At 34.8% G+C, this 27,949-nt stretch overlaps 3 protein-coding genes across 7 annotated transcripts; 1 reads left to right on the top strand and 2 right to left on the bottom strand.

Moving 5' to 3' along the window:
• Nucleotides 1-81: 81 nt before the first annotated feature.
• LOC130811317 (U-box domain-containing protein 33-like) lies at nt 82-10,220 on the bottom strand. 4 transcript variants are annotated; one of them, XM_057677577.1, is made up of 10 exons: nt 9,962-10,220; nt 9,070-9,301; nt 7,811-7,932; nt 7,590-7,711; nt 7,268-7,372; nt 5,334-5,670; nt 4,263-4,403; nt 2,856-3,386; nt 1,030-1,779; nt 82-547 (listed from the first exon to the last, which is right to left on the bottom strand). In XM_057677577.1, the coding sequence occupies exons 2-10, from the start codon at nt 9,257-9,259 to the stop codon at nt 353-355; spliced, it is 2,493 nt and encodes an 830-aa protein (XP_057533560.1). In that variant the 5' UTR covers nt 9,260-9,301; nt 9,962-10,220; the 3' UTR covers nt 82-352. The 4 variants fall into 4 exon arrangements, with proteins under 4 accessions (XP_057533560.1, XP_057533562.1, XP_057533563.1 ...); XM_057677579.1 differs by having other exon boundaries at nt 4,263-4,400; XM_057677580.1 differs by having other exon boundaries at nt 4,263-4,400; nt 9,070-10,220.
• A 3,184-nt stretch (nt 10,221-13,404) lies between these two features.
• Nucleotides 13,405-18,105, bottom strand: LOC130810205 (U-box domain-containing protein 33-like). The gene is made up of 9 exons (XM_057676183.1): nt 17,394-18,105; nt 17,118-17,184; nt 17,063-17,067; nt 16,840-16,961; nt 16,310-16,431; nt 15,411-15,515; nt 14,882-15,173; nt 14,658-14,795; nt 13,405-13,922 (listed from the first exon to the last, which is right to left on the bottom strand). Exons 1-9 carry the CDS (start codon nt 17,656-17,658, stop codon nt 13,662-13,664), a joined length of 1,377 nt encoding a protein of 458 aa, XP_057532166.1. The 5' UTR covers nt 17,659-18,105; the 3' UTR covers nt 13,405-13,661.
• A 4,034-nt stretch (nt 18,106-22,139) lies between these two features.
• Nucleotides 22,140-27,612, top strand: LOC130811316 (putative recombination initiation defects 3). 2 transcript variants are annotated; one of them, XM_057677575.1, is made up of 12 exons: nt 22,142-22,395; nt 22,578-22,713; nt 24,049-24,205; nt 24,408-24,554; nt 24,825-24,877; nt 24,962-25,165; nt 25,313-25,378; nt 25,488-25,537; nt 26,130-26,253; nt 26,456-26,537; nt 26,635-26,749; nt 27,475-27,612. In XM_057677575.1, the coding sequence occupies exons 1-11, from the start codon at nt 22,331-22,333 to the stop codon at nt 26,745-26,747; spliced, it is 1,197 nt and encodes a 398-aa protein (XP_057533558.1). In that variant the 5' UTR covers nt 22,142-22,330; the 3' UTR covers nt 26,748-26,749; nt 27,475-27,612. The 2 variants fall into 2 exon arrangements, with proteins under 2 accessions (XP_057533557.1, XP_057533558.1); XM_057677574.1 differs by lacking the exon at nt 27,475-27,612 and having other exon boundaries at nt 22,140-22,395; nt 26,635-27,033.
• Nucleotides 27,613-27,949: the final 337 nt, after the last annotated feature.

Below are 27,949 nucleotides of genomic sequence, written 5' to 3'. Positions count from 1 at the left end.
GAAAATAGAGGGCCAATTCTAACAGGAACAGGTTCATGAATGAAGTGATCGAGTCGAGTGAAGTGACTGAGTCGAGTGAAATGAACGAGAATATCGTTTACCACAAATCCATGGCATAGCCACCTTGAACGTTAATAAGTAAACAATCACTATTTAGTAACAATCTCACTACAATTCAATTGGTTTAAGGAAGCATTAAACTAGACCTCAATATGTCCAACCCACAATTAACTAAGATTAGATATACCATTGAATTGATTCTATACAAATCGCCTACTCAAACATAAGCTAAAGCCGAAACTAGTGGCCTAACGGGGAATAGAAGAAGACGAAGATAGTAGTAAAAGGGATTTTACGCACTTCTTCGGTGGTGTTGAAGCCACTCTTGAATGGCAGACCTAAGAGCATGATTGGGGATCAAATCATGGTTTGCAAGTTCTAAATTAGTCATAGGTGATGTTTCATGACCGCTATCAAACCAGCCTTTGATAGCCTCGGCTTCATATGTAAAACCATCAGAAGCGATCTGTGGATCCTTCATTATTTCCTGCAAGTTAAAATGAATCTGATAAGTAACATGCCAAGAAATAGGAAGGGGGTGCAAAAGATTAGTTATGTATAAGTAGCCCGGTTAAAACGGTCGGGCAAACGAGTTTCGGGTCGAGTCATTTCCGATATTAGTGGGTCTAGGTAGACTCAACGAGTCAAGGATTTAAAGCAAAAATTTTCTCATCAATGTAACTTTTTATTTTTTGGTTTAAATTTTCTTATGAAAAAAAAAAAACAAATACCCTTTTTAAGGTATCAACAACGATACGAAATTTTACTGAATTATAGTGGGTCCCGCCCATAGTGATGGTGTGAAACTGAAAAAATGGGAAAATGGGTCAAAATGGCCGGTTTTACCACTTTTCGGTTTTCAGGTAAGATCATTTTTTTGAGTTACCGGTCAAAATATCCAGACCCATGGGTTTTTGGTCGGTTTCGAATCAATCAAAAATTAAGGTGAAAACTGAAAACCACGCCAACCTGGAAAATAGGACATAAGAGATAATGTGGTATGTAGTCATCCGAAGCTCGCTGAAAGCTTTGACAAGAAACTTTCATGGGTTCAAGAACCCTCCATACATCTGATACAAGGTTCGGACGATTTCTTCCATAAATGTCGCAACACCTCAGAGCCATGCGAGCTAACTGTTCAGCCTGGACAAATGGCCAATCTCCAGCTGAAGAGTCTAATATGCAATCGAGAGTACCTTTTTCCAAAGCATATTCAACTTCCTTTCCTATACCCTTTGATTGTTTACCGGTCAACAACCGCAGCAATATAATCCCAAAAGAAAAAATGTCGGACTTGGGGGTAAGTTCTCCGGTTCTAAGTAATTCAGGGTCCATGTATGTGAAAGTCCCCCTTGGTTCATGGGTACAAAACTTTGCAGCCTGTTCCATTGAGGTTTCGTTATTTGGAATTACGTAACATATACCGAAATCGCCTAGCTTGCTAACCAGGTTGTCGTCAAGTAGTATGTTTGAAGGCTTTAGATCTCCGTGTACAACACAGCTAGGTCGGCTTGAATGTAAGAAGATGAGGGCAGAGCATAACTCGGTGGCTATTCGGATTCTTGTTTGCCATGGCAGTGGAGGAGTGTTGTCCTTACAGGCAAGTCGATCCTCAAGGCTTCCTCCGGGAAGATACTCGTAGATAAGAGCCCATGATTCGGGGCAGGCACCCATAAGAGTCACTAGATTCGGATGCCGCAGCTTACTTAGAACATCCACCTAAGAAAAGGTATATAGCTGAAGTAAGAAACAAGGAAATTATTCTATCCATGTGTAAAATGATATATAAAGCATGTCACAAGAGATGGCATAGCAAAAAACATCCAGAAATAGAGACATTGTTACAATATGAATTCCACTTGTTAATCCCAAATTCCTACTGATCTACACTATACATGTTATTAAAAAAAAACAGTTGCAAATTAAAAATTGTTGGACAAGTCTATTTTTATGCCATGGGTTTGTTTGGCAAATGACTGTTGGCTGAAGCTATTGGCCGGTTTTACCAGCTTGAATTATTGGTTGATAAGCTAGTTGTTTAAAACCCGTTTTAAGGAGATGTTTGGTTTAGATTAGTTATTGGTTGTTTATTAGAGAAAAAGTGAGACAAAAAGCCAAAAGCCAATAAAAAAAGCTAATCATAGTATCTTTTCGATTTTGACTTAAAAGCCATTTACCAAACACTTTTTGGCTGTTTACCAGCCAAAAAGACAAAAGCCAAAAGGCAACCAAAAAGCTAATGAAAGTCATTTACCAAACAAACCCACAGTGTTAAGAGAATCAATGAGCTACACATTGGGTATACATTTCATTCCTACTTTTTAGCCCAATACACATGCCATTTGGAAAGATGATGTTCTCCAATAGAGTTTTCTCGAAACGTTTATCATTTCATAAAAGCCTTTTAACTTCAAAATCAAAGTTCTCAAGTTCTTTTCAAATAAGGACAGAGAACAATGTGAGATGCGCCCCTCTCCCCTCTATGACACTGATTGGACAAATTTCTCGAAACGGGTTCGGAAATAATTTCCGAAGTACCATATTTATACAACTACATTTCTAAAAGGATACAGTTATACACAAATATCAATTTCCATGAAAAGCTCGGGTCATGCTAAGAGGTAGAGTATGAAATTTAACATAAAGAATAGCCCACAAGACAATAGATCACTATTCCAAACACAAGTTCAAGCATGGGCTTATAATCAGAATCTCCAATGTCTTTGAAATGAATTAAACAGAAAAAGATATTCTAAGTAAAGCAAATATAGTTCTAAATTTTAATATAAAATTACCTCTTGCTCAAACTCTTGAGGACCCTGCTTGCTTTCGGGATCAAGTATTTTTATTGCCACTTCAGTGTGACGAAGAAAACCTTTATATATCTTCCCATAACCCCCCTTCCCGATTATTAAGGATGGGTCGAAGTTATTAGTAGCATTTTGCAGATCTGAGAAAGAGAATACAGAGAAGTAAAAGGGAACATGTGCGTTGGATGATCCCTCGGGAAATCGTTTCCTCAACTCTTCAGCTTCTTGGAGAGAATGATCCCTTTCTACTTGCAATTCTTCACGTTCAGTCTTGAGTTTTTGTAACAACTCAACTGCTGACAATAATTTATTTTCCATATCCTTCTCATTAAGTTTGGATTTCTCGAGTTCGGTTTCAAGCGATAACTTCTGATCCAAAGCCTCATGTAGTTCCTGCGAGACCTTTTCCCATTGGCTCTTTGAGATTTCAAGTTCCTCCTTACACATAGCCAATTCTTCTTCTTTCTCTTTTCGTTGTTTAAATTCCTCACTATACAAATTTTCAGTAGCTGCTGCCTGCACACCATCCACGAAAATAGAAAGTGAAAAGAAATAAATGGAAAGTAAGGGATCTTGTCCCAATCATTCAAGGGGTAAAACACTAAAATACATTATAAACGTGTAAAATAAAAATTGAAAAGGACGAAACTGTAGATTCTACAGAATATAATGAACAATCCTTAATGTATTATAGTCAACCAATCAGACTTTACATTCAACGGCACGTGTCATATGAGAGGCTTGCACTCTCCCAGGAATGAGTTTAGAGCTCAACCTAAATGTATAATACAATTTTCTGATGTCTTTCTCCTTTCCCCTCTTCCTAATTTATACTACTTTATATAATGTACAACTAACTAATACTAAAATACCCATATACCTTCATATCCCATATGACACATGGAAACATAGTTACATGAAACGAGGAACATAGCCACGTTCCGTGATCCGGGAATGTTCGTCCCCAATCACCACGAAACACGACCCAAATCGTTCAAGGTGACAGCCCGGCGTACAAGACCTTTTTTAAAGGGCATTTTCGTCTTCATTTACATGTTTAAGAAAAAAAGGGAGGAAAAACGAGATGAAACCTAGAAAACTAAAAAAATTCAACTTAAAAACAATTTCTTAAAAGCAAAAAAATCCTTTCAATTTAATTTTGTTTTCAAATATACATTTTGTACATAATGTATCTTGTATTCCCGAGTCAGTCTAGGTTGCGTTCCTTGTTCCCGTACTCGTTCCCCGTTCCAAACCGACTATTGTTCCAGGTAACAATTCATGGAAAGCCACAATGTTTTCTGTGACAAAAATGAGGAACAAAGAGAAAAGCAGTGGGGTAAAGCATTCAAAAAATGAAATAGCAAAAGAAAAAAGCTTTCAGACAATTACCTTGCAAATTGCATCCATAGCCACTTTCTCGGCTTTCCTACGTCTCATGGATTCATCAAAAGCATCTCTCCTTGAAATTTCAGCCTGTGTCAGGGCTTGCAGAACCTGATCATATGGATCATCATTCCTATTGCTCTCCTGCTGAAGTAAAAACACACATTAACAAATATGTTGGAATGTGTCTCATAATATTTCTATGATATATGGTTATATATGGTCCTTTTTGTTGAGGCATAACTGAGTATATAGTCATACTCATCAACCCAATATCCTGCACAAGTCGGGGTCGGGGTAGTGTGTGTGTTTGGGGGGGGGGAAGAGGATAGCTAAAATATCATAACCGTGCCCCCCTCCAAGGATAGGTTATAAGTGAGTACATATGAAGTAGAAATGAAAGGTTTTTGGATGCTTGAAAACAGAATTTTATGAAGCAATCTTACTGTGCATTCTATCTCACTCGCTCGACCAATTTGATGGTTGATCGACCCCTTAGTGGTTCGCTCGACCTGGTCGAGCAAAGGTTTAGATGCTAGTATTTGTTTCTTGACATTGTTTTTGTGGCGGGCTTTTAGGTTATTTTAAAAACTTATTTTCTGTGCTTAGTATATATACATAATCACTTGTATTATCATATGCGGTAACATTCATCTATTCTTCAAGGGGGTTTAGAGAGAGTGAGAGCCCTAATAAAGATTAGAGTTTAGCGAGAAGATTTGGAGGTTTCCCTTTTCTACTTGGAAATCCAATTGAGTGTTATTTATAATGAAACTTTACACATTAATAAAATTGACTTACAATTTGTTATAGGTGGGGTTTTATGGTCCAAGATAAATTAATCTTGGGATTCCCAACCTCTAGAATCTTGTGGTGTTATTACTCATTTTGGTTTAGATTTCTTTACGCACTTTGTGATCATAATCTTCTTAATTGCTAATTTGCTCTAACACATGCAAGGTTATTTGAAAGTGGCAAGAGCAGCTAAACTAGCTTGTTCTACATTATTGCTCAGAACTTCAAAAAAATAGTGATTTAGCAGACCAGCATGTTACGGAACATAGGAACATTAAATACCAGTACGCTAGGAGGTGATGAACCCTGAAATTTAGTCGGAGGAAGTCCAGGTAGAGCCAAAAGATCCAGACCAGATTCTCTGACGTCTTCTTTTCCAAGTGATGAACAAGGTGAGCTAAAGGCCGATTCAGTTTCTCGTGAACATACCAAGGACTGTGAATAACTACTTCTTGATGAATGACCAGATTTATCAAAACACTCTTCATATCCATCCAAATCTGAATGTCCAATACTAGAACTTGATTCTCGACTTAGAATGCCAGCATTGTGTTGATCATTATCTGAACAATTTGATAACCTCCCTCCAACATCCGAATTCGGTTCCCTCACACCCTTGCTGCACCAAATGGTGATAAATAAGCATAATTAAACTAGGTTAAAAAATCAAAAATAAAATTAACAAGATAACAACAAAGCCAAAGCTTTAATCCCAAACTATCGTGTCAACTACATGAACCATAACAAATCAACATGAGAGAACATTGGCATGGAAAGATATCCAGGTGGACGCTGCTAATGTTGTTGTTTCTAGTAATTCTTTAGCAAGCATTTGTTGCTTCTGAGTTCTTTGAGTGTGATTTGGAATAAAAATCGATGGCACGTCAATTCTTTGAATAGAGTAAGAAATGCTTATAAGAGTCCACCCTATCACATTAAGTGACATTAATCATGCTAATAATCACCATAAACACCAATGAGTGCCCGTATAAAGTAACACGTGTTATTAGACTCTTAATGTAAAAGCCTCTTATAGCTCATAAACCTCAAAAATAGATTTCTAGATCTTTTTAGCATCCTCAACTAAATATAAAGAAATCAGCTATTTAGTCAGATCATAGTGTAAAAACAAGGCCTCATGCCCGCATCGCATTGCGTTGGCTGCGTTGTAAAGATTTTCACAAACAAAAAACCGATATTACCTGCGTTGTAAAGGTGTAAAAAATTGTGTTTTGGATTGCATCAAGAGATATCTTATGGTTTAGACCGATATTTAAGCGTTACAATAACTGCATCACTCCCGTTATCGCAATAGCGACCGTTACCTCATTTTTAATCCATGAGTCATGCATATATCATAATGCTGTTATCATTATTTGTGTGCATGTAAAGCACAACTAAAGGCAACAAAACATTGATAAATACATGAAAGATCAGCTTTAAACAATAAAGCATATTATCTATCTTTCTACACACAAAAAAAAACCAACTTAGGAGTTAATTTTGTTTAGTTCACCTTACAAGGATGACATACACTAAAAATTAGTTCAATGATGAAAAAATAAATTCACTTAATGAGTAATGCAAATAAGAAAAAACAATATGCAATTAGAAAAAGAAAGGTAAAGTTAAGTTTAGTGAAATAAGTCCATTTCAATAAAGATAAGTTTAATTCAACAAAACTAATGGGGGATTGATCATGGCCTTACATCCAAAGTCCAATTTGCAAAAAAACCGAATTCTGCTGATGCCAGAACTACTTGACATCTAACAACGCCTAGTCATAATATAAATAAGGCAGCATTGCATCGCATCGTCCGCGTTGTAAAGGTTTTCAAAAACAGCAAACCGGTATTTCCTGCGTTGTAAATGTGTAAAAGATCCACATTTTGGACAATATCAAGGGAAAATCTTATGGTTTTGATCGATACTAAGGCGTTATGATAACTACATCACCCCCGCTACCGTATCACAGTTCCATTAGCGCGATCGCTACCATTACCGCATTTTACACCGTGAGCTCAAGCTAATAAGCAATAAAGGGTCTTTTCAGATCAAGCAAGGGTATTCGAAATCCATTTCATAGAAAGAAAAGGAAGTTGAATGCCATCTAGGGAACACAATTAACAATTAAATATAAACAAACTCAGAGAGCTTCAGAAAAACAAAAGACTGTCAGATCCTCAACCAAAAAATGACAGAAATTGATGGTATACCTCGTACAGATTAAACGACCCTTGCATACAAATCTGATGCAACAGAAATCAGGCGCATGCTTGCGCACGTAGTTGGCCTTTTTTGATTTAGGTTCCATCATTCTCCTTCAATAGCAAGGAAACAAAACAAGAAATCATTAAGTTCAAGTAGCAATCTGTATATTACCATTGAATTAAAAATTTATAACTTATACTCAGACTCACAGTACATGACATGGCACATTAGTACATCTAAATACTATAGATTTAGAGAAGAAAAAAATTTAACGAGCTCGTTAAAGCAATAAACATCTCTAAAAAAATTAAGTTCCATCATGAATACCTAGAAAATCTACTGTCTGCTGCCGCACCCATGACAAGGCTCCTGATTCTTTGTTGAGTTATCATTTCCACAATTCCGGCCTCTATGGAATTCATTTCAATATGCATTTTCTCAGCGTGTGCCTGCCAAAATTAGCTTTATATTATTAATTAAAAAAGCAGATGGAAAAACAGAGCTTGACAGTAGAAAACTCGCTCTTATCAGCAAAATAAGTTATATACCCCAACATCAGCACAAATTTGAAGATAACCATCCAGAATGGCTTGCATCTTTCCATTTTCCTGTTCTCGAAATGCCTTGAGCTCATTTTCTCCCACTCGGCTAACTGGAAATTTTCCACCCACTGAAATTGAAAAGGTATCGAGCACCAGACCAGAGAAAGTACAAAAGATTACTGTTACGGTCGCGATATCAAGTATCAACTATCTCATAAAAAGTGTGATCACTGATCACTAATAGCTTACAAAAGTCAAGCAGTCTTACCACCTGAATTTTGGAGTAATTGTGTACACCCTTTCCTAATATCCATGGTATGGAAATTTCAACACTCAAACACATGTTTTTCTTCATACTCTTTCATTTCAAGCTAATACCATCTTCCTAAGTGGTAATGGATGGAATGAAACTTAATGAAGATGAGATGTTTGGGGATGAATAAGCATACCATGGATGTTTGACATGGGACTATCCTTTAATGAATTCCTACTACCGCAGTGGGTCGTTATTTGTAATTCCTGCCGAATGGAAAGCCATTTACTCATCCTCCTTCCCACAACAAACCCCATAGCTCCTGAATTTTCCAACTTATTTAGTGGATTACCTTACACAATCCTATTCATGTCTTAACTCTAAAAATAAACGAAGACGGATATCATTAGTGATATCCTATTAAACCAGATCCATCCATATATAAGGAAGCCAATGAATTCATATAAAAAAGCTTTATTAGTAAAATTTGCAAATTACATACAATTTCAGGTAAAATTGATTCCTGTTTTGACCCCTTCACCCAAACAATCTAACATCAAACAAATGAAGGTATAAACTAGATATTTATAAACTATCAATGGCTATGTTACTAGGACTTGGGTACCGATGTCGTATACTGGTACGTGTCCAAGTGTCAAATACGTATAGATATTCAATTTTACGCCTAAAATGAAGTGCTAAGTGCCATACCAATATCCGAGCATCAAGAATCAGACACAGGTGCGTGAAACAAAATGAAGAGTCCGAGCAAAATGGATAAATGGAATCGAGTCTTGTCTAAGTCTAAGCATGTGGAAGGACCTAAGTTCGATTCTCACTCCCCCTCGCCTAGCCCTCCCCTTCCCTCAACCTACCTTATACCCAAAAAAAATATCAATCAGTAACTCCCATTAAACATGGAAACTAACATTAAATCATTAAAGCAAAACTATAAATGGAACATATATTGCAAGCATGTATAAATAAAGAGAAATGAAGCAATTATTATTACTTGGCATGGGAATCATTTTGGCAGGCACATGAACATAAATGATACAAATCTTCTTCCCATTTGAGTTCTGCAAAGCCCATAACAGCGTAGACTTACTTTCCTTTAACTCTTTGCTTACAGCCACAAAGATCTTGTTGTCTACCACCATCCTTTCTCTAGTTTCACTCAAAACTTCTCTACTAGAGCCCATTCCCAAAATTCATCAATTAATCAATCTTCCTTCAAGTTCCAACTGAAATTTCACATTCATAAAAGCCCTAAAATTATTTACATCTAAAAAACATTTTATGAAAATTCCAAACAAACCCACAAAAATTCAGTAACTAAACACAATTTTTGAATCTAATCCAGAAAAATGTGCTAAATTCAGTAGCTTTTTGTTTCAAGATGCACTCAACTAATCAATCTTCCTTCAATTACGCTGAAATTCACATCCATAAAAACCCCAAAATTATTCACATCTAATAAACTTCTCCCTTCCAAGTTTCCAAACAAACCCACAAAAATTCAATAACTTAAATATAAAATATACCACAATTATTGAATATAACCCACAAAAATCAGTATAATTCAGTAATTTTTTCTCAAAACAACACTTGGGTAAAGTAATGAGCCAAAAAAATAGAATTCTTCAAAATTCAACAGGTTTTCAACCAACTGAAGATTAGAAAAAGGAAAAACGAAAAAGGATTGGGAGCAATGAGCTTTAAACGGAAGAAATTGGGAATTCTAAAGATAAGTTAAACACTTTTTTTAGCAAAAGGGATTACTTGTCAATTACCCACAAACCTTATAGCAAAAAAACAAGAAATTAAAGATTTTAAAAAGGATAATATTGAACATAGTATGCAAGCAAAACTGAAAAACTGAGACTATATACTATAGAATATACCATATTTGTGATTATGTGATGATGTTGACTGATTAGTTGATCAAGTCAACGAATTCGTTGTATGTAATATGGGATTTTTAATTGAGAAATCCTGCAATTTGGCTGCAGTGATAAGTTCTGTGTTTCGCACTGGAAACGAAGCTTCTAAGATCTGGTCTTCTAATTGTAGAATGATTTTCATATGAAGTCGTCTTTGAGTTTCTTGATCAATGAGGTATTTGGGTGGAGTCTTTCTATTTTTGTTGACAAATTAATGGTTTAGAATAGTATGGCTAATGGCTATATAAATTTGATGGGAGTTGGGTTGGTGTAGACTTTATTTGGGTCATGCGTTTTGAAGTGGTTTAAAATTGCATCTTATATTTATATTAATTTTATATAATTATATAATTAATTTTAAGTCGAGTGCTATTTAATTTGGTTATAAAGACGGATAAATATCAAATCGTTGAATTTGTTTTAAACACTTAGGGGCGATTCTAAGTCCATTCCGAATGTCCAACCGCACATCCGTAAATATGACGCTCATATATTAATTGCATGCTCTAAGTAGGAATATATGAAACTGTCATATCTGGGTAGACATTACCCAACCACACGCGATGCCTAAGTTCAATGCACGCTGAGACCAATATTTTTCAAAGGTTATTATTTTTTGTCATTTTTTTATTTTATCGTTACCCTCTTAATGAAATTATGAATTTGTCCTTGGACTTTAGAAAATTAAGAAATTGCCACTGGACTTAAAACATGTTTAACAAATGTAAATCGCACTTAATAACACTATTATCACTTAATAACATTATTATCACGACTCTATATATATTGAATTTTCAGAAGTGTTCTTGTAGTATATACAAATTCAAACACGGTACTATCTCTCTAAAAACTCTCTAAAAACACTACGTTAACTTAAACAAGCTAAAACCGTACATCGAACAACAATGGCATACGAAAACGAGCAAGATAACGATTCGGTAAGTAATTAATCGATTCGAAATTTAAAAAAAATCCAAAAAGGCCAGTCGCACAAAAATTGCCACCAGACCTAGGCTGAGTCGCACAAAAAGTGCAACTGGACCTAGGTTGAGTCGCACAAAAAGTGCGACTGCACCTAGGTCGAGTCGCACTTTTTATACGACTACCTAGGTACAGTTGGTTTCAAATTTTTTTTTTTTTTTTTTTGAATTTCGAATTATAAAATTTCTTTTGTTTAATTAATTTATTTTTCTAGTTATTGTTATTTAATAAATGTTGTAATAAATTATTTTATTTTACGGACCATTAATGACAACTGCCGTCAATGTGCCGTTTGTGGTAAATTAGCAGTATGCCCTTACGCATTCAACTGGCGCCATTGTTAGGCTTGACTTCCCCAAACACAACGTATTTCTTCAAAAAATTGATCCTCCATCTTTCTTCTTCTCCATTCAATCCCACGGTGAGTTGCCTGAGTCTTTGTCAGATCTCATCAATCTGAAAATCGAGCAAATCCTCCATCTTGGAATTCTTCAGCGCAACCAAGCAAACCATACAACTCTTTTCCTCAACCAAAAACTTTCTCTCAGTCATATAATCAAACACCTTAAGTGCATCATGGAATTGCTTATTACCAGCATAAACCCTCATCAAAAGGTCATAAAATTTTGCCACAGTTGTGGGTTTATAACCAAATTGTTCCAAAACAGACGCCATAACTAAAGGTGGGCATTTGAGATTTCGATCAACAGTCATATATTTCACTATGTTTTGGCAGCTACAAATTTTATAACTTCTAACAATCTAAAAATAAGGGTAATGTGGGCATGAAGATTGGGTATTTGAGCAAATGGAGATTGTGAATTTCGTAGAAAATCGAAAAAATACAAGCAAGAATTGACGGAAATTAGTGGATCCGAAAGAACCATATTGGTTATTTGTGGATTCAGATTGCGAAGGGGAGGTGATTTCAGGAAGCCATTAAAGCTTGAGGATATTAAACATTTGGAAATATTCTCTGTCTTTACCAAATATTTTAGCTTCATTTTGAGTTAGATTTTTGATTTTTTTCTTTGTTTTGTTTGATCAGGTTGAAAAGTGTTGTAGGGTACAGACATACAGCTATTGTTTCTGTAATTGCATAGAATATAGACTTCCATTCATAAATTTGTATTGGGTCTTTTTAGTTCTTTTTACTCTGCAAGATTGTATTGAATTTGGGTGTCAAGATAATCTACAAAATTGTATTGATTTTGGGTTTCAAGAATAGGGTTTTAGAGGTTATTGTTGGTGTTGTTAGTTTGGTTGTTGTGTGTGTGTGTTTGATTGGGGTGGATAGAAATGGCGGATGTCCGACCATTGCAGCAAAAGCCTGAGAATTCTACCGATGCTAGGGCTGAATTTGAGCTTGGACTAGAGCAGCTTATGTGTGGTCATTTGGATGATTGTATGTCGTTCACCTCGTGTAGTTCAACTCGTAATATGGAGGACGAAGATGATGAGGTTAATCAGCTTATGCGTAGGAGGCGAAGGTCTGATCTCGAAGGGGATGATCTGGTTGAGTCTTCTGTTGCTTGATGCACCATGTTTGATATGGTGCAGGTCTTAACAGAACCAAATATGCTTGGTTTAGACTTGAATGAACATGCTTAAGGTTAACCCTGTGATTGAGCAACCAATTATATCAGAATGTGTGCATTCTGAAGTCAACAAACAGCAATTTAAATTGTTAATCAATGAATTGTTCAATTCATCATCAACTCAGCATATCAGCACAAGTTGTTGTCCTTGAAGATATGTATATAGGTGTAAACCATCATGAACATCCCACAAAAACTAGCACATTTGATAAGAATGAAAAAAAACAGAAGACAACAGCTGCAGAGGAACAGAACACAACAACAGTAGCAACAGCTCAGTACCACAGAACACCCGCTGACCAGCCCACCTTGTAGCATGATCCAAGCCTTAACCATGGAGATCTGGATCTAACAAATCATGGGGACGTCATCTCTATACATGGGCCTAGCCATAAAAGTCCAAGAACCATGCTAATAGTTCTTGTCAAACTGATAAACATGGAAACCCTCAATCTTTCACATAACCATCTCTCGGGGAAGGTCCCATCGTCATTCTCAAATATGGTATTTGACGCAAATAAAACAACTTAAATGGTATATGGTGTATTATTAATTTACCACAAACGGCACATAGACGGCAGTTGTCATTAATGGTATTCTGTGCTAACGGACGTAAACTCAATGGTATATGGTGAATTAAAACATTTCGTGTGGTATATGGTGAATTTCGAAGAAACTCAGTGGTATATCATGAAATATCCGTAAATTATATATTTAGATTAAAAATTAGCCTAGATAAGTACTCAGAGCCCAAAACTAGTGAGCTCAAATAATATGGAAATGGTCATTGCGGCTTGTCTGATTTGGCCTAAAATTAGGAGTACATGAAGTTGAAATATGACACTTGATTTATTTGACTATAAGTAGAATTAAAATTCACTACATTGTAGCAATATTAACAAATAAAAATACACTAAGCAAATCTAAGGTCCTACATGTCACACGAAGCTACTTATCTGTCTCTTTGAATTTGTAACGATACAATTTTCTATGTAGGAGCTTTTTAACCATAATATAGAAAATTCAAAGGGACATATGAGTATTTACGGAGTAAAAGAGCAACTGATTCTCATAATGTGTTGTTAACATGAAATATTCTTCATTCTGTGAAGCAACTCCAAAGCCGAAAGCAGTTTTTCGTCTAGCTCTTCCCATATTACATTAGATCTGTCAGCTCGATTTGTTAGTAACAATTTCTGGTCAACTGCAACTCGAGGTTCATCTAAGGCCATGTTATGTTGATTCCTTGTACTTTCAAGTTCATCTTTAATCTTAGAGAGCTCGTCTTCAACTTCTTTCCTTCTTCTCAACTCCTCGCAATACAAAGTTTCTACTGCATTTGCCTGTAAAATTCGCGCATTTGACACTATTTTGAGGAGAACACAACCCAAACTTGACAACTATCCGAAAGTTTTTAGTCTGTTGGTTTTAGAGATCAGGTTTGTTTGGTTTGATCATTATCATAATAGCATTGATTCCGGACAGCAGGAAAGCACTCCCCAAAAGCTAGCTCAAGGGGAGGACTCAAGTTCCATACCAAAACCGTGATCTTTAACACCTTTGACATAGACGGGGATGGAAAGATCACAACACATCATCAACCTAGGGAAATCGATTACATATACTCTCAGGTCTCAAGCGTGTGAAGTTGCACCAAGGATCAATCGAAAACAACCTCTTATGCATCAGTCATCACTAACTAACAAGGGTAAGATTATGTACATCCGACTAGCAATGCCACTTAGCATTGGGGTAATGGAATGTTGTTGTCAGACCAGAATCGTACCAAGGAAAGTGAGGCGCATGCCCAAGGCTCCGAAAAAGAGATCCTAGCCATACCCTTTTTCTATTCGAAAAAAAATATGAAACTCGAGTGTATGTTATTTGGTTCAATTGAGTTTTTTGATGTACAGACTGTATCTTTTACAAATTGGTGCTTATGGGGTTAAAAGGGGTTCTTTCTAGGAAGTTTGTCCTTATCATAAGAAGTTTAGGGTTTATGTTTTTTTGTTCAATAGAGTTTTTCTACTTATCCCTCAAACAAACGAAACAAAAGAATGTCGAGCTAGGAATTTTACCTTGCGAATAGCTTCAATTGCGTCTTTTTCTGCTTTACGACGCCTCATTGACTCTTCAAATGCCTCCCGCTTAGCAGTTTCAGCCTCTATTATTGCTTGATCAAGCTGATTACAAAGTGCATCATTCAAGCTTTCTTCCTGATAAGAGTTATCACATAAGATTAGGCCTAAATAAACGACTAAAAATTTATGTGTTGGATCGGAAGTCCATATATCGTGCATACCACATTTGAAAAAGAGACATTCTGTTCAGGTTTAGGAGGCAGAGCAAACGATCGAAAAGAGGGCATTCTATCTTCTGTTCCTGAATGACAGAGGGTTGAATCAGTCCCAACTTCAGAAAATCGGGAAAAGAAGGATAGCTGAGAAAGACTAAATGTCGATGATCGGGTAAAACTCCCCTCAGACTCTACTCTGCTAAGGGATTTGGACATTTCACTAGCAAACTGAGTTGACTTTGCATTTGTTAGTTGATCTTGATCTTCATCTTTTAGAGGTGGCTGTCTTATACCCTCCCTGCAAGAAACATGGACTATATTATAATGGTTCAAAAATGTGCACTTTTTATTTATGTGAGGTTGCAATCAAGGGTCAATAGTAAAAAATCACTAACTAGGGTAAGTTTGCGTACATTGGACCCCCAAGCCCGCCTAGGTAGGAGCCACTCAAAAGGCATTGAAGTAATGAAATGTTGTGTAAAGTTCTCGAAATGATAGAAGCAATAAAAACTTGAAGATCTTAATATCTGCGTACCTTGTATAGATCAGTCGTGCCTTGCAGACAAACCAGATGTGGCAAAAAGCAGGTGCATGTAGGCGGACATAGTTGGCCTTCTTAGATTTTGGTTCCATCAATTTCCTGAAAGAACACATATTGAGAAGCTTCTACAAAGGTAAAATCTGAAAGCTGCATCTACTGTTAAAAGCACAAATTAAATTATCAACCTTAGGAATATCAAGCTTCCCCAATCTAAAAACCTAGGGACAATAAAATAAACAAGTAAAAAAAATTTCTCCCCCAAAACAAAGTAATTATAGGGGCGAATGTTGAAGTGCATATAAATTACAAACTAAGATCCAGGGCATTAAAAATTTGGTGACGAAGATAGAAAGTTAAAACTCAAGTTACTTAAAAAGGTGAGGAAGACCGAAGATCATCTGAGGGTAAATGTGAAAAGATATATGAGGGATTTAGATTTACGGGTTGTGATGGTAGAAAATCGAAATGAATAGAGAAGAATTACGTGGACGACCACTAGAACTGATGTATTGGTTCTTGCGGCCGACACCAATCTTTTGAGATTAAGACTTTGACATCATTCTTGTGTATAAATTAAAAACTATAGGTCCTTAATTTTGGACTTTAAAGGACTACAATAAAATGGCTAGATAAATCAAGTGCTATTTTTATATATGTCAAGTTGCATATGATGTATTCTATTATAGGCAATCGAAAATAACCTATTTGTTATTACAAGAGCAAGGTTACATGGGTCAGGTTGTATACATCTAACCCGCCTAAACTTTGCCTGAGCAGGAAACTAGGAGGGTCATTAAAAAGAATTGGTATATAAAGTACTTACTATAAGGCTGTAGATTCATTAGCAAATTGTAGTAGCAGAGTTAATATAACCATAATTGATGTTCACGCACCTTGCATAATTTCTATCAGCTGCTGCTCCCATGACAAGTCTCTCAATTTTGTGCTGAGATATAAGCTCCACGAGTCCACTTTCAACAGTTTCACTTTCAATATAAAGTTTCTCTACATGAACCTGGCAACCGCAAAATATGGCAATTTGATGAATAAACAAAAAAACTAAGCACAATTCAAATGGAAAATCTACAACATTTCTTTTTCCCAACGCCATAAATATACGTGGGGTTTAGGGGTTGGATATACGCAACCTTATCCTTGTTGGTGATAACAAAGAGGTTTTCGACTGACCTTTTGTAGCAAACATCAACAACAACTTCACATAATTAAGAGCATCATATGATTTAATGAGTCATTTTACTATAGTCTATTATAATTTGAAACCAAAGAACTAAAAATCTTGAAACTCATCGAAATAAGTGACTATAAATGGAAAATCTACAATTACATGAAATGATGATAGTATGGAGTTGCAAGTTACACAATCCCAAATTCTAAATAATACTTGAGATAGAAAAGAATTTACCCGAGCTTTAGCACAAATGCGAATATATTCATCTAAAACATCGCACATATCTTGTTTTTCCTTTTCCCGATGCAATATTACTTCCTGTTCAGATAGAGAGCTTACAGGAAATTTTCCCCCCACTGTAGGCACAAGCAGTTAAAGGAAAACATAGTTAGATAAACATCGAGAAGATCTATCCTATTCCTACCAAAATGGATACTTTATAGATGCTAGTTCGAACTCGAACTGAACCAATAAAAAATGAAGCACTAGTGACAACAATAACAGTAGTTTACCCCAACGCCGTTAAAGAAGCCAAACAAACAACTAGCCGTTGAACCAAAATATACTCTCCTAAATCAACTAAATCAAAGAACATTTAAGCAAACATATCTAATCAGACGCCTAAACACAATCATGTTTACGTTAAGAAAATCATCTATAAGCAGATATTATACCAACGACCGTTCACTCTCCTTACAACGCAAGGTATCCATATCCATATCAAATTTAACCAAAAATACTTGCATTGTAGCTATTAATAGCCAATGTTTGAGAAATGTACGGTCAAATTATGATAACAGACAAGGGTAATCGACTAATCGTAGTTTCAGCATAAAAAGAAAGTGTTGATAAGCAACAAAATGAGTCTAGGCACCAACATATGGAAATATATTGTGCTGGTTGATGAACATGAACCAAGCATAACTTCTTTCCTTTCGAGTTGCGAATTGTCCATTCTACACTCGATTTGCAAGCTTTCCATTGTTTGCCAACTGCAATATATATCTTTTCATTAACCTCATCCCCAACAATTTCCCCTTTACACAATGCCATTTCAGCTAATACTCCTATGTCAAAAGAATTCCCAAATCCAATTTGGCACAAACAATAACAATGCAAAACCCTAATCTTAGCTAAAATCCAATTTGGGCACAGGAAGCTGCAATATTAAATCCCCCAAATGATTTAACACATAATTTTCATGTTACAAACCCTAATCAAACCAACCCACCAATCCAAAAATGAGGAAATGCTTGAAAATTCGAATAAAGCCCCCCAGAGTGGGTATTTAGACTAAAATCAGATTGCAAAAATTAATTTCAAATCATCCCCATTGAAGCAAATCAAGCAGTCATATTCATGCATATATAGTAATATAATTCTAGTATAAAATAGTCCATTAAAAGCGACATGTAAGCATTTGGTATGATTCAGGGAGGTTATTTGTCTTTGAATTGGTAAAACGAATAAGCTGTATATAGTAAATAAATTATAAATTAAAATTGATTTGGGTTACCAAATCATTAGAATATATGCAAATCTCCAGTTCTATGAATGTAGAGAGAGTCCAACTTTCAGCTTTTCATTGTTTGTCTGGCTCTCAACTGTACAATTGTTTACCGTTGACGTGTTGCCATGGTTCATGCCTTCGTTGTGGGTCCCTAATGCTACCATGACGGCCATCTCCATGATTTCAACAAGAAGTCCACAGATGTTGGAGATGAGACGGGCTTAATGTACCGTTTTTTTGTTGGTATTTGCCTAATGGTATACTGATCATTCGGAGGTTTCCAAGTACTCCATATTTTAGAGGTGATCAAAGCATATTGGATGATTCGAAATATACCCGATTTTATAATCGAATCCGATTTGATTTGATTTTAAAAATAATTTACAATCATAAAGAACAACAAGAACAAAAACTCGATTTTTCAAAAATAATTTCGATTGAAACAACTAATGCAAAATCAAGTCAATGACCCGAATAAACAATTGTACCCTATTTTTTGGTATTGGTGGTCGTTCAAAATGTGCATTGCCTAAATATCGCCACATCGGTTTAGGATCCTAGCCATCAAAGAACCTCGACGATTAAACCAACAGAGAGCTGATTAGTTCAACCCAAATGATGATCAAGAGGTGATATTCCCAACTTCTTTAAGAGGCACAACCTCAAGGACCAAAGAATAAGGCAAATATCACTCCTTTGATTTGAATCAGAGAGGCTGAAATTTAGTGAGAAAGAGATCTTCATATAACCAATTGAGTTACCTATTACTGGTTTTCTCTTCTTGAATGAAATATTTAGATTTCACCGATAAAATTTGTTTATGAATTCTCCTCGATTTACATCAAAAAAAAAATTTTACTTCTAATTTAAATTGCTACATTTCACCTTAAAAACTTTTATATTTAATGATCTAGTGGAGCACTCTTTGTGGGTCATTGGATTATTTAGTGTATTTTGATAGATAATTACTAATGTATGTTTTTTAATATTAATTTTTTTATAATTTTCAAATTCTCACACTTAATGTTATTTGAATTTTAAATTTGCATTTTGATCTACAAAAAGGTAAGTGAGGAATAAAAATAATTTTTGGGATAGTTGATAGAGCATACACTTTTTCCCCATTGGAGTACTTGATAGAGATTTGGTCATCAACAAAATTACGAAAACTAATTCCTTTAAATTCCTTTCTTTCAACTCTATCCCCTTTAAATTTATTGTCCAACAAAAAATATAATGTCCCTCCAAATTATTCTATTTCCTTTCCTTTTAATGCTTTCAATCCAAACAAAGTGTAAGATTTACATCGTCCAACGAATATTTTATAATTTTATGTTATTTAATGAAGTGAATTGTTGTTAACTACATAATTGATGGGAAGTGTTAAATTTGGTTACTATTATATCCTATATATAGAGTGAGTTTTTCTTAGATTAAACTAAAACACTTAACATTTATATGATTTAGAGTATTTCGCAGAAGTGTAACTTGAGTAAAGTATTAATCTCTTTTGATTATGGGTGATTTCATGACATATGATGGTTGAAGAATTTTAGTTCCAATGGTTAGTATAACGAAATTAAGTTGAGCGTTAGGTTTGGTTAAAGAATATCTTTATTTGCTTATTGTATAATTTGTGAATCGTCCTATGTTGGAAATACTTCACATGTGAGACAAGATTCCACGTCGATAAAATAGTGGGTTGTTGACTTACATATATAGTGGGTGAGCTAATCTTCCTACCACCATATGGTTTTGGAAAATAATGAACCTCACCAAGTGTATGTGCAAGTCAACGCTCTTGACTCGTGGATTTGTAGGCTCAAGCCCACGGGTCTCCCGTGTCCACACGAGTGGGCCACGGTGAAAATTATGTAACGAATTGTCACGGCTTAATATCCTACCTTTGCCTATATACGCCTTCCTTTGCTGTTTGTTGTAGCGTGAGCCCAACTAAGCAATAGGCTTAGCTTCTAATATCTTTCTCTATATTTAACAATGTATTTTTGTTCTCTATTTACTTAGTTCCTCACACACGTATCTCCAAAATGTAACCTTCTTCATGTACGCTTGAACTTTTATGCTCTTCTATCCTTTAAATAGATAAACAAAATACATAGCCTATGATAGAGAATGTAGCCAACATATGGTGATATCATTATACTTAGTGTCATTGCATTTATCTTCATGCCAAAGACATTATATTGCTTGCAAATAGTCATTTTTATTAGTACACCTTTAAGTTACGATATTTAATCGTTTTTGGACCTTTAGCTTATTGCTTCTGCACTCGTTAGGCACAATCCTCATAAAATCTGACCCATTGTCCATAGACTTTTTAATAGAACTTTTGAAATAAATAAGTTCATTTTAATAATAAAAAAAATAAGAATTTTGAAACTAAATTTCAAAATAAGCGTCTTTTAGTCCAAGCCGATGATATGGGTTAACTTGTCGTTAGTAATAACGAACATAATTAAAGGTGGTCAAAAAATTAACTGTTAGTGACAACCAATAAAGCATTTTTGTTAACCTTTTGACCAACTCTTAACTTTGTTCGCTGTTACAAAATACGAACAAAGCCTTCCTAGATTTAAAATATTTTCGTTGTGACTATTTAAATTATATGTTACTTACTTTGTTTTGTTCGCTGTTAGTTTCAATGAGCAAATTAACTATAAAAACATTTTTAGATGTCTAGCTACATTTCACCCAAAGTCTCATTCTTCTGCTGAAAAACACATCCGTTAACTGTTTTAAAATGAAATATATTTTTCAAGTTAGGTTAAGGTATAATATTTAATTCCTTTAAGTATAAATTAATAATTTTATTACATATTTATAATTTTTATTATTTGTTTGAGTTTATTTATTTAATAAATTAGTGTTGATGAGCTTTGGGTTTTGATGTCAACATTTATACCGATGAAATAATCAAGTGCCACTATGGTTATGTTAAATACGCTCGGGACTGGACCATATCTTATACATGTCATTGTTTTGCTGCATGTTCGATGTTCAATGAGAAAACATCAATTCACGATGGATTGTAATTACTTTAAGATTGATTGATCTAGAGGGCACACAATGGCAGAAAAATATCTTTAAGAAATCTTGCAAAGAGAAAGAAAAGCTTCAAAGGTGAGTTAAATTGGAAAAAAAGAGAGAATTGATAGGTTGAAGTTGTTTTTAATAGCATTTTTTTGGTTTCTATCAAAAGGGGAATGAAATAAGAAAGAAAAATTGTCTAAATTCACCTCGTGTTTGTTTATAGTTAGTAACAACAAATAAGTAAAAAACTTTTTCAAAAAGTTAGCTCACGTTTGTTCATTGTTACCAATCACGAACATATGTGAGCTGATTTTTAAACTAAATCTTTTTTTCATGACTTTGTGAGCAAAGTATGAACATGTTCGTTGTTGTGGCAGCGAAAAAAACTTAATCATAGACTCGGACAGTGAAACGTTTATCAAGGAAATTCGTTTAGAAATTGTTTTGTTTATTAGCTCGTATTGTATGAAACCGTCTCATTATGAAACAGACCCATATAATTAGTTTATTTCTGTAATTAATCACTTTAAAATTGTAATTGATAACCCTTTCGTACTAAATATATATGTGTTACTGTTAGCCCAATAAAAATAGTCTGACAATTTCATTTATGCTATGTTTGGGAATAATAATTTCATTTAAAAATTTGGAATTGACTCAAATCTATTATTTGACAAATCAAAAATTTTCAAATTTTTATTGAATCAAATTCCATCATTGCTTTCAAAGTAGTTAAAATTGAGAATTTGAAAATGACTACCCAAACCTTGTCATTCTCAAATTCTTCATTTATGATTTCATAATTAAAATTTATAATTTGAAACGAAATACTTGTTCACAAACACTAAATTAAGAATTTGTTTTTATTTTATATTTGTTAGTTCGTATTTTAGGCTCAAACCAACAGTTCTCAGTTTTACATTTCTCAGTTGTCGCCTTCTCGGTCCTCACCGAGTCACCGTTATAAAACGAAGCCGTTAAACTAAACATTTCCCGCCCTCGAAGCAAACCCTATATAAACCCAACGCAACTCATTTCTCTCCATTCTCACTCTCACTTTTTCGGCAAAGTTTGCTCTGACTTCGCCAATTTTATCATCAAAAAGCATCGATATTAATCCGATTATCCAAAAAAATTTCGAAATTGATTTGCATTTCGAAATAGATGAAGTTGAAGATCAACAAAGCCTGCGATCTAAATTCTATTTCTGTTCTTCCTCCTCACACCAGGTTTTCAACCTAAAATTTTCTTCAAATTTTACGTTTTTCATGTATCAGTGTTTATATTGGTACTTTAGCTTTTCAACCTGACTTTTCTCTGATTTTGTAAGTCTTCATGATATTTTGTGTTTTCGGTTCACCGATATGTTTATATGTTGCTTTAATGGCGATTTCCCGGTGATGATATGTAGGAGATCGAACATTATGCAACAACCGAGAACGCATCCTTCGCAACAATCGTTCTCTCAGGGATTTTCTTCGCAGCAGAACGGGATTTTCTCTCAGATTTCTCAGAACTCCGTCGGCGATGCCATCACAGAATATCAGGTCATTTTTACTCTCCTTTAAATTTTCTGGTTCAATTGTTCAAATTTTCCTATGAAGATGAACGTGCTTAAAAAAAGATCAATTGATGTTACCGAAATACAGGAAATTTGTCGATTGTGGTAGACATAATTTATTTTTCGTACGGAAAGCGGATTACACAATTGCAATCATTGAGTCAGTGAAATTTTGGACTTTGGATAATCTTTAACTATTTATTCAAATTTTTAAGAAAAATTAGAATATATACTTCTTTGTTTGATGCGAAATAGTTGTCCTTACAAGTGCGCCTTTTAATTACAGTTATTCCAAGAGTTAGGTTTTAATCTATTATACTAAGATGATTTCTGTGTGAGAGATTGTGTGAGAGATGATTTCTTTCACAAGTTATACTTAATGTACTGCTGTTCACTAATTATACTAAGAGACTGTAGAATGTCTGATCTTATACAGTCTTTTAGATTCACTTATGTTGCATAATGAAGGAAGCATAATGAAGGAACTGACATGTGTGCTGGATGCAATTTCAGTTTCCAAGTACAAATTTGTATGTAGGATTGCCACTTTGAACTGATGATTTTATTGATTTTCATATAAGCATTGTAAGAGATTGTTTTATTGGCGCAGGAAATGTGAAAATTGGTGCATGAGCAACACTTTTGCTTATTTTTAAGCAACATTATTGGTTTATGTTTAGTCAAATTTTACTTTATCCTGTGAATATAACCAAGTAGATGATCAATATTTCATTGGCATGCATGGAGACTCTAGCTTTGTGCTTGGAAAAACTTCTCAACACATCTTAGGCTCCTTTGGGCCTTATATGAGTATTTAAGTTATGAATTAGATTCGGAAGTTTTTTGATAATTTTTTATATGTGTGCCATTTGAGAAGAGGAATAATCGCATAGTATGTATGTCTTCTAAAGAATGTCATTGAGCTTTAAGGTAAACTTTATCTAACTTCTTAAAACACTAAGTAGAGAAAGGGATTATTTAATGTGGTATAGATATGTTGAAATATATATTGTTTCCCTTAGGGAAAAATGTCTTAATACTTTTTGATTGGCCAAATATAGATGTGTGAAGTTCTATTGTTATTTTTAAGATGGAAAGAGTGCATTTTAGATTGTCGACAGTGTCAAATAATATGGTAGTCTGGCTTCCAAAATCATCGTTGAAACAAAATTCTGGTAATTACTTTAGATGTAGTAAAGCCAGGATCCCGTTGTCATTTCAGGCAGTATGCTAACTATAACCAAAGTATGAATATTTTTCAATAGTAATTTTTAAATTTTTAGTGTGCCTTTGGAACTGATTCATGTGCTGTCACTTGCAGAAACTTGGTTCACAAGAGAAAGATAACTCAATTAAAAGGCTTTCTTACCTTGCTCCCATTTCTTCATACTCACGGGAAGAGAACCAGAAGGCAATTACCAGATCTTCCTCCAGTTTAACTCGTAGATGGAGCTCTGCCAATGTAGCAGATCATGATAGTACGCTTAGCTTTTTCTATCAATAAGTTCGATGTCCATTTGTTTTGCATCTTAGTATTCTAAGTCTCTGGTAATATCATTTCTGTAAGTGTAGCTAGTATCTAGCTTGTATATCTTATATTTATTTTTTAGAGCATATTAAGTTTTTGACTAGTTTGATTGATTAGTTTCTGTTATGATTCTGTCATTTTTATATTTACAGGTCAGCAAAATGATGAACTTGAACAAAAAATCACTATGATGGAAACATCCCTAACCTCTTCTTTAAACAGGTTAGGGATAATATTGGATTCTGTTCAGGCTGATGTCATGCAAGTAAATAAAGCAACAAAAGAGCTATCTCTTGAAGGTAAGCCATGTTAACTCTGAAGGTTAATAATCTATGCAAAATTATATCGACGCTAATGCCAGCTTTGAGTCATAGACCACATTTAGTCAGCTGAGTATGATTTGAGCAAGTGAGATGTTTGCTGTTTGACAATTTCACTCATAACATGGGAAAAGTTTCTTTGCTAAATGAAGTTGGGTGTATAGAAATTTCTGGTGACATTTGTAGCCAATGATTTCATTACAATAATGCCTTAGATCTTTGATTGATTCCTGTATACTATCTTTTCAGTGGATAGCATACGTCAGAAGTCAGTTGCTCATCAAGATTCCCTCCATTTTCTGGTATGATTATTCTTGTTAAACCTCTCCTGAGTTAGTTTGATTTCTTCAAAATTTCATCTTAACATGTAGAAATATTATAAACAGAATCGAGCACAAGAAGATCAGAATAGAGCACAAGATGAGACCAGATGTAGCCTGGAGCTGATTAGCAATCAGTTGCAAACTATAATACAGCAGGACAAGATCCAAGAAATTCTATTAGCAGTTTCAAATTTGCGGGAGCAGATTGACAACAATTATCAAACACAGAAGGACGAACTCTCTAAGTGCTTATCTAGAGACCTGCAGGCGCGTGTCCCTTTCCAAGCTCTACTATGTTGACATCCTTCTATTTGTTAATCTGTCTGTTGGAATAAATATTTTCTATTAATAATATCCCACTGGTGTTTATATAATAAAAATCGCAATGTAATCTGACAATTGTATGCTGTGCAGGCAATTATACGCAGCCTTGGAACTGTCCATAAAGAAAATATTCCCCCTGCCATCCTTCGGCCAAAGGTTATCATCATATTCTTCATACTTAAGTATCTATGAAAATGAAAGTATATGGTTGTAGCACATGAGAAACAAAATAAGATCTCTATTAAATTATCAGCGTCTGCGGCAGGTCACTGGTGCTGGAAGTGGTACCCCAACATCGAAGCCAAACATTATAAGGTAGCTGGAATGAGTTCTTGTAGACTTAGAATTTTTTTGCCTGTATTCGGATATATCATAGAAGCTCATGATGAAGCTGTAAAGCAGCTAATAATCAAATATGTTATGTAAGCGTCTTTAAAGGCCGAATATCCTTTTGACCATAGCTTTCTGGAAATTTTACATAAAATCTGCCCAATCACTGCAAATTTTCTTGGTACTTTCTGCTGCTATTTAATGATAATTTGTCGTCTTTCCTGCTGCTTTCCTGGAGGGTGGAGACATAAATGTGTGAATGTCATATGCATCGATTTTCAGATATGATTTGTGGCACAATATGTCGCATAATCCCTGGTTATATAGGGAGTGCAATATGAATCTTAATCAAATAAGGCTCCATCAAGAAACTTTCCCTGTTTCTTCGTTGGGAAGAGGGGATAAAATAAAGGCAGTTTCATTATTATTATATTGTTAACTGCTGAAGTAGCTATTTGCATACCAACTGCCAGCACTATACATCTCAAAAGCCTTCTATGACAAATTGCATCATTTGTTGTTAATTCTCACAATATGAGTCTGCATTCTGATTCAATTCTCTGTTCCACTGTATCAGGGAAGCAGAGCCATTAAAAATAGAAATAGGAAGCTGGAAAACTGTCAAAGCAGAGCTTACTTCTAATTTCGCTAAACAAAATGAAAACTTGTGCAGGAATCTGAAACAAAGAAGAGCGTCTCTGGTAATAATGTAGCATATTTTATTTTATTTTCCCGAGAATTTGTTTCTAAGTGCAAAGAAGTATTTTGAGACTTAGCTGGCAAGTATCATAAAGTATATTTAGTCTGCACTAATTATATTGACTGTTAGTGGGTGATTGATGCTGGAATGTCTTAATATCTAATGCAAGTTCAATGCCTGATTGAGTGGATGTGTGCTTGCAGGATAAAGAACAAAAAACCATTATTAATCTAGATGATGACACCGATGATGATCTTTCTTGCTTAATAGTTATGAATAAACCAGGTAAATTAAAACCTGTATCCACCCTTCTCCTATCATATATACGCTTGTAGTCTTGCTTCATTGTCGTTCAGTTAATGGTATAAAACACGAAATGCAGGTAAGCAATTTTTGGATGAATTGGAGGAAGACACTGCTGAGATCCTTAGAAAAGCCAGGAGAAGAAAGAGAAAACAAGACTGTAGGAGATCAATCGTGGCTCAAAGAAAGTGAAGGTATGGTTCTCATACTTGCAGTATGAACACTACTGTCTCCTTACTTATTGATGACATCAAAGTGTGTTCTTTTACGTTTATAAACTAAAGAAACTAATATTATATGCTGTGCTTACCACCTTAATGGAAAATTATACTATATTGTAATCAATTGAAAAAGAGGTCCCTCTTTAATAATTATCTGATGAACCAAAAAGACGTACCCACTCTTCTTTGGCCCCAAATATATCTTCTATCCGATTCAAAATGATTAACTCAAAAGACTTGCTAATCTGTAGAAAATAACCCTGAATCACATGCTAGATTTTGTAGGTGTTTGTATAATAGCTGAAGACTTCTTACATGTTTTGTTTTCTAGAGGCAACGAATTGTGCTGATAATTTAAATAGATGTATGGAATTTAATTAAAGAAGTGAAATTTAGGCACAGTAGAAGTTTGAGCTCAAACTTGAGGTATTATTGCTTTCTAAGCAGAATACTTACCCCAGTGGAATTCAGATATTTTTGTGTCGATAACTGGTCATAGCCGTGCACTTATTTCTAATGGCACTCAGTTATTCTATAACTGTATTGATTCTTTTGTCATTTGTGATGGAATTTTATCTCTGAAATTGTCTGGTAGAGAGTCAGATGCCACTGCTGATCCTTCCAACAAATTCTTTCCCATTGTTAGCTCTTTCACATTCTTTATCACATTATCTAACAATCTAATACCCAACAAACAGACATACATAAAGATATGTTCAAAGCTATGGAAATTTGAAGAAGCAGAAGTTCCAAGATGAGATTATTCAAGAAATCTGAGCCCCTTTTTTATGCCTCTAAAAGATGCACAGTGCCGGAGAGAGGAAGCATTTTCTATGATTGAAACATAGGTTAGATGAGGCAGAGACTCACTCTATATAATCCGCTGTTAAAAAAGTAGTAATACTATACTATACATATCAGCTTATTCTAGGAATTCTTCGGACCCCATATCCCTCATGCTGGTTGCAAGGGATTTGGAAAATGTTCCCTTTTCCTTTTTACAGCTTTGTAAGAAAAACAAGCTGTTCATGTATTATCCTAGTTAAGATAAATCATGATTTTTTTATCTCATCAATATTTTTATTTTTATTGTCGGGGTTTCTCAAATTACATTCACAAGATCTCATAATAATATCCTTTACTCCTACAGTCCTACCCAAGATAAATCCAAAT

The sequence above is a fragment of the Amaranthus tricolor genome, chromosome 4 (assembly GCF_026212465.1).
Source record: "Amaranthus tricolor cultivar Red isolate AtriRed21 chromosome 4, ASM2621246v1, whole genome shotgun sequence".
Taxonomy (NCBI): domain Eukaryota; kingdom Viridiplantae; phylum Streptophyta; class Magnoliopsida; order Caryophyllales; family Amaranthaceae; genus Amaranthus; species Amaranthus tricolor.
Note: the sequence above shows the minus strand (reverse complement) of the source record. Positions and strands in the feature narration are given on the sequence as shown.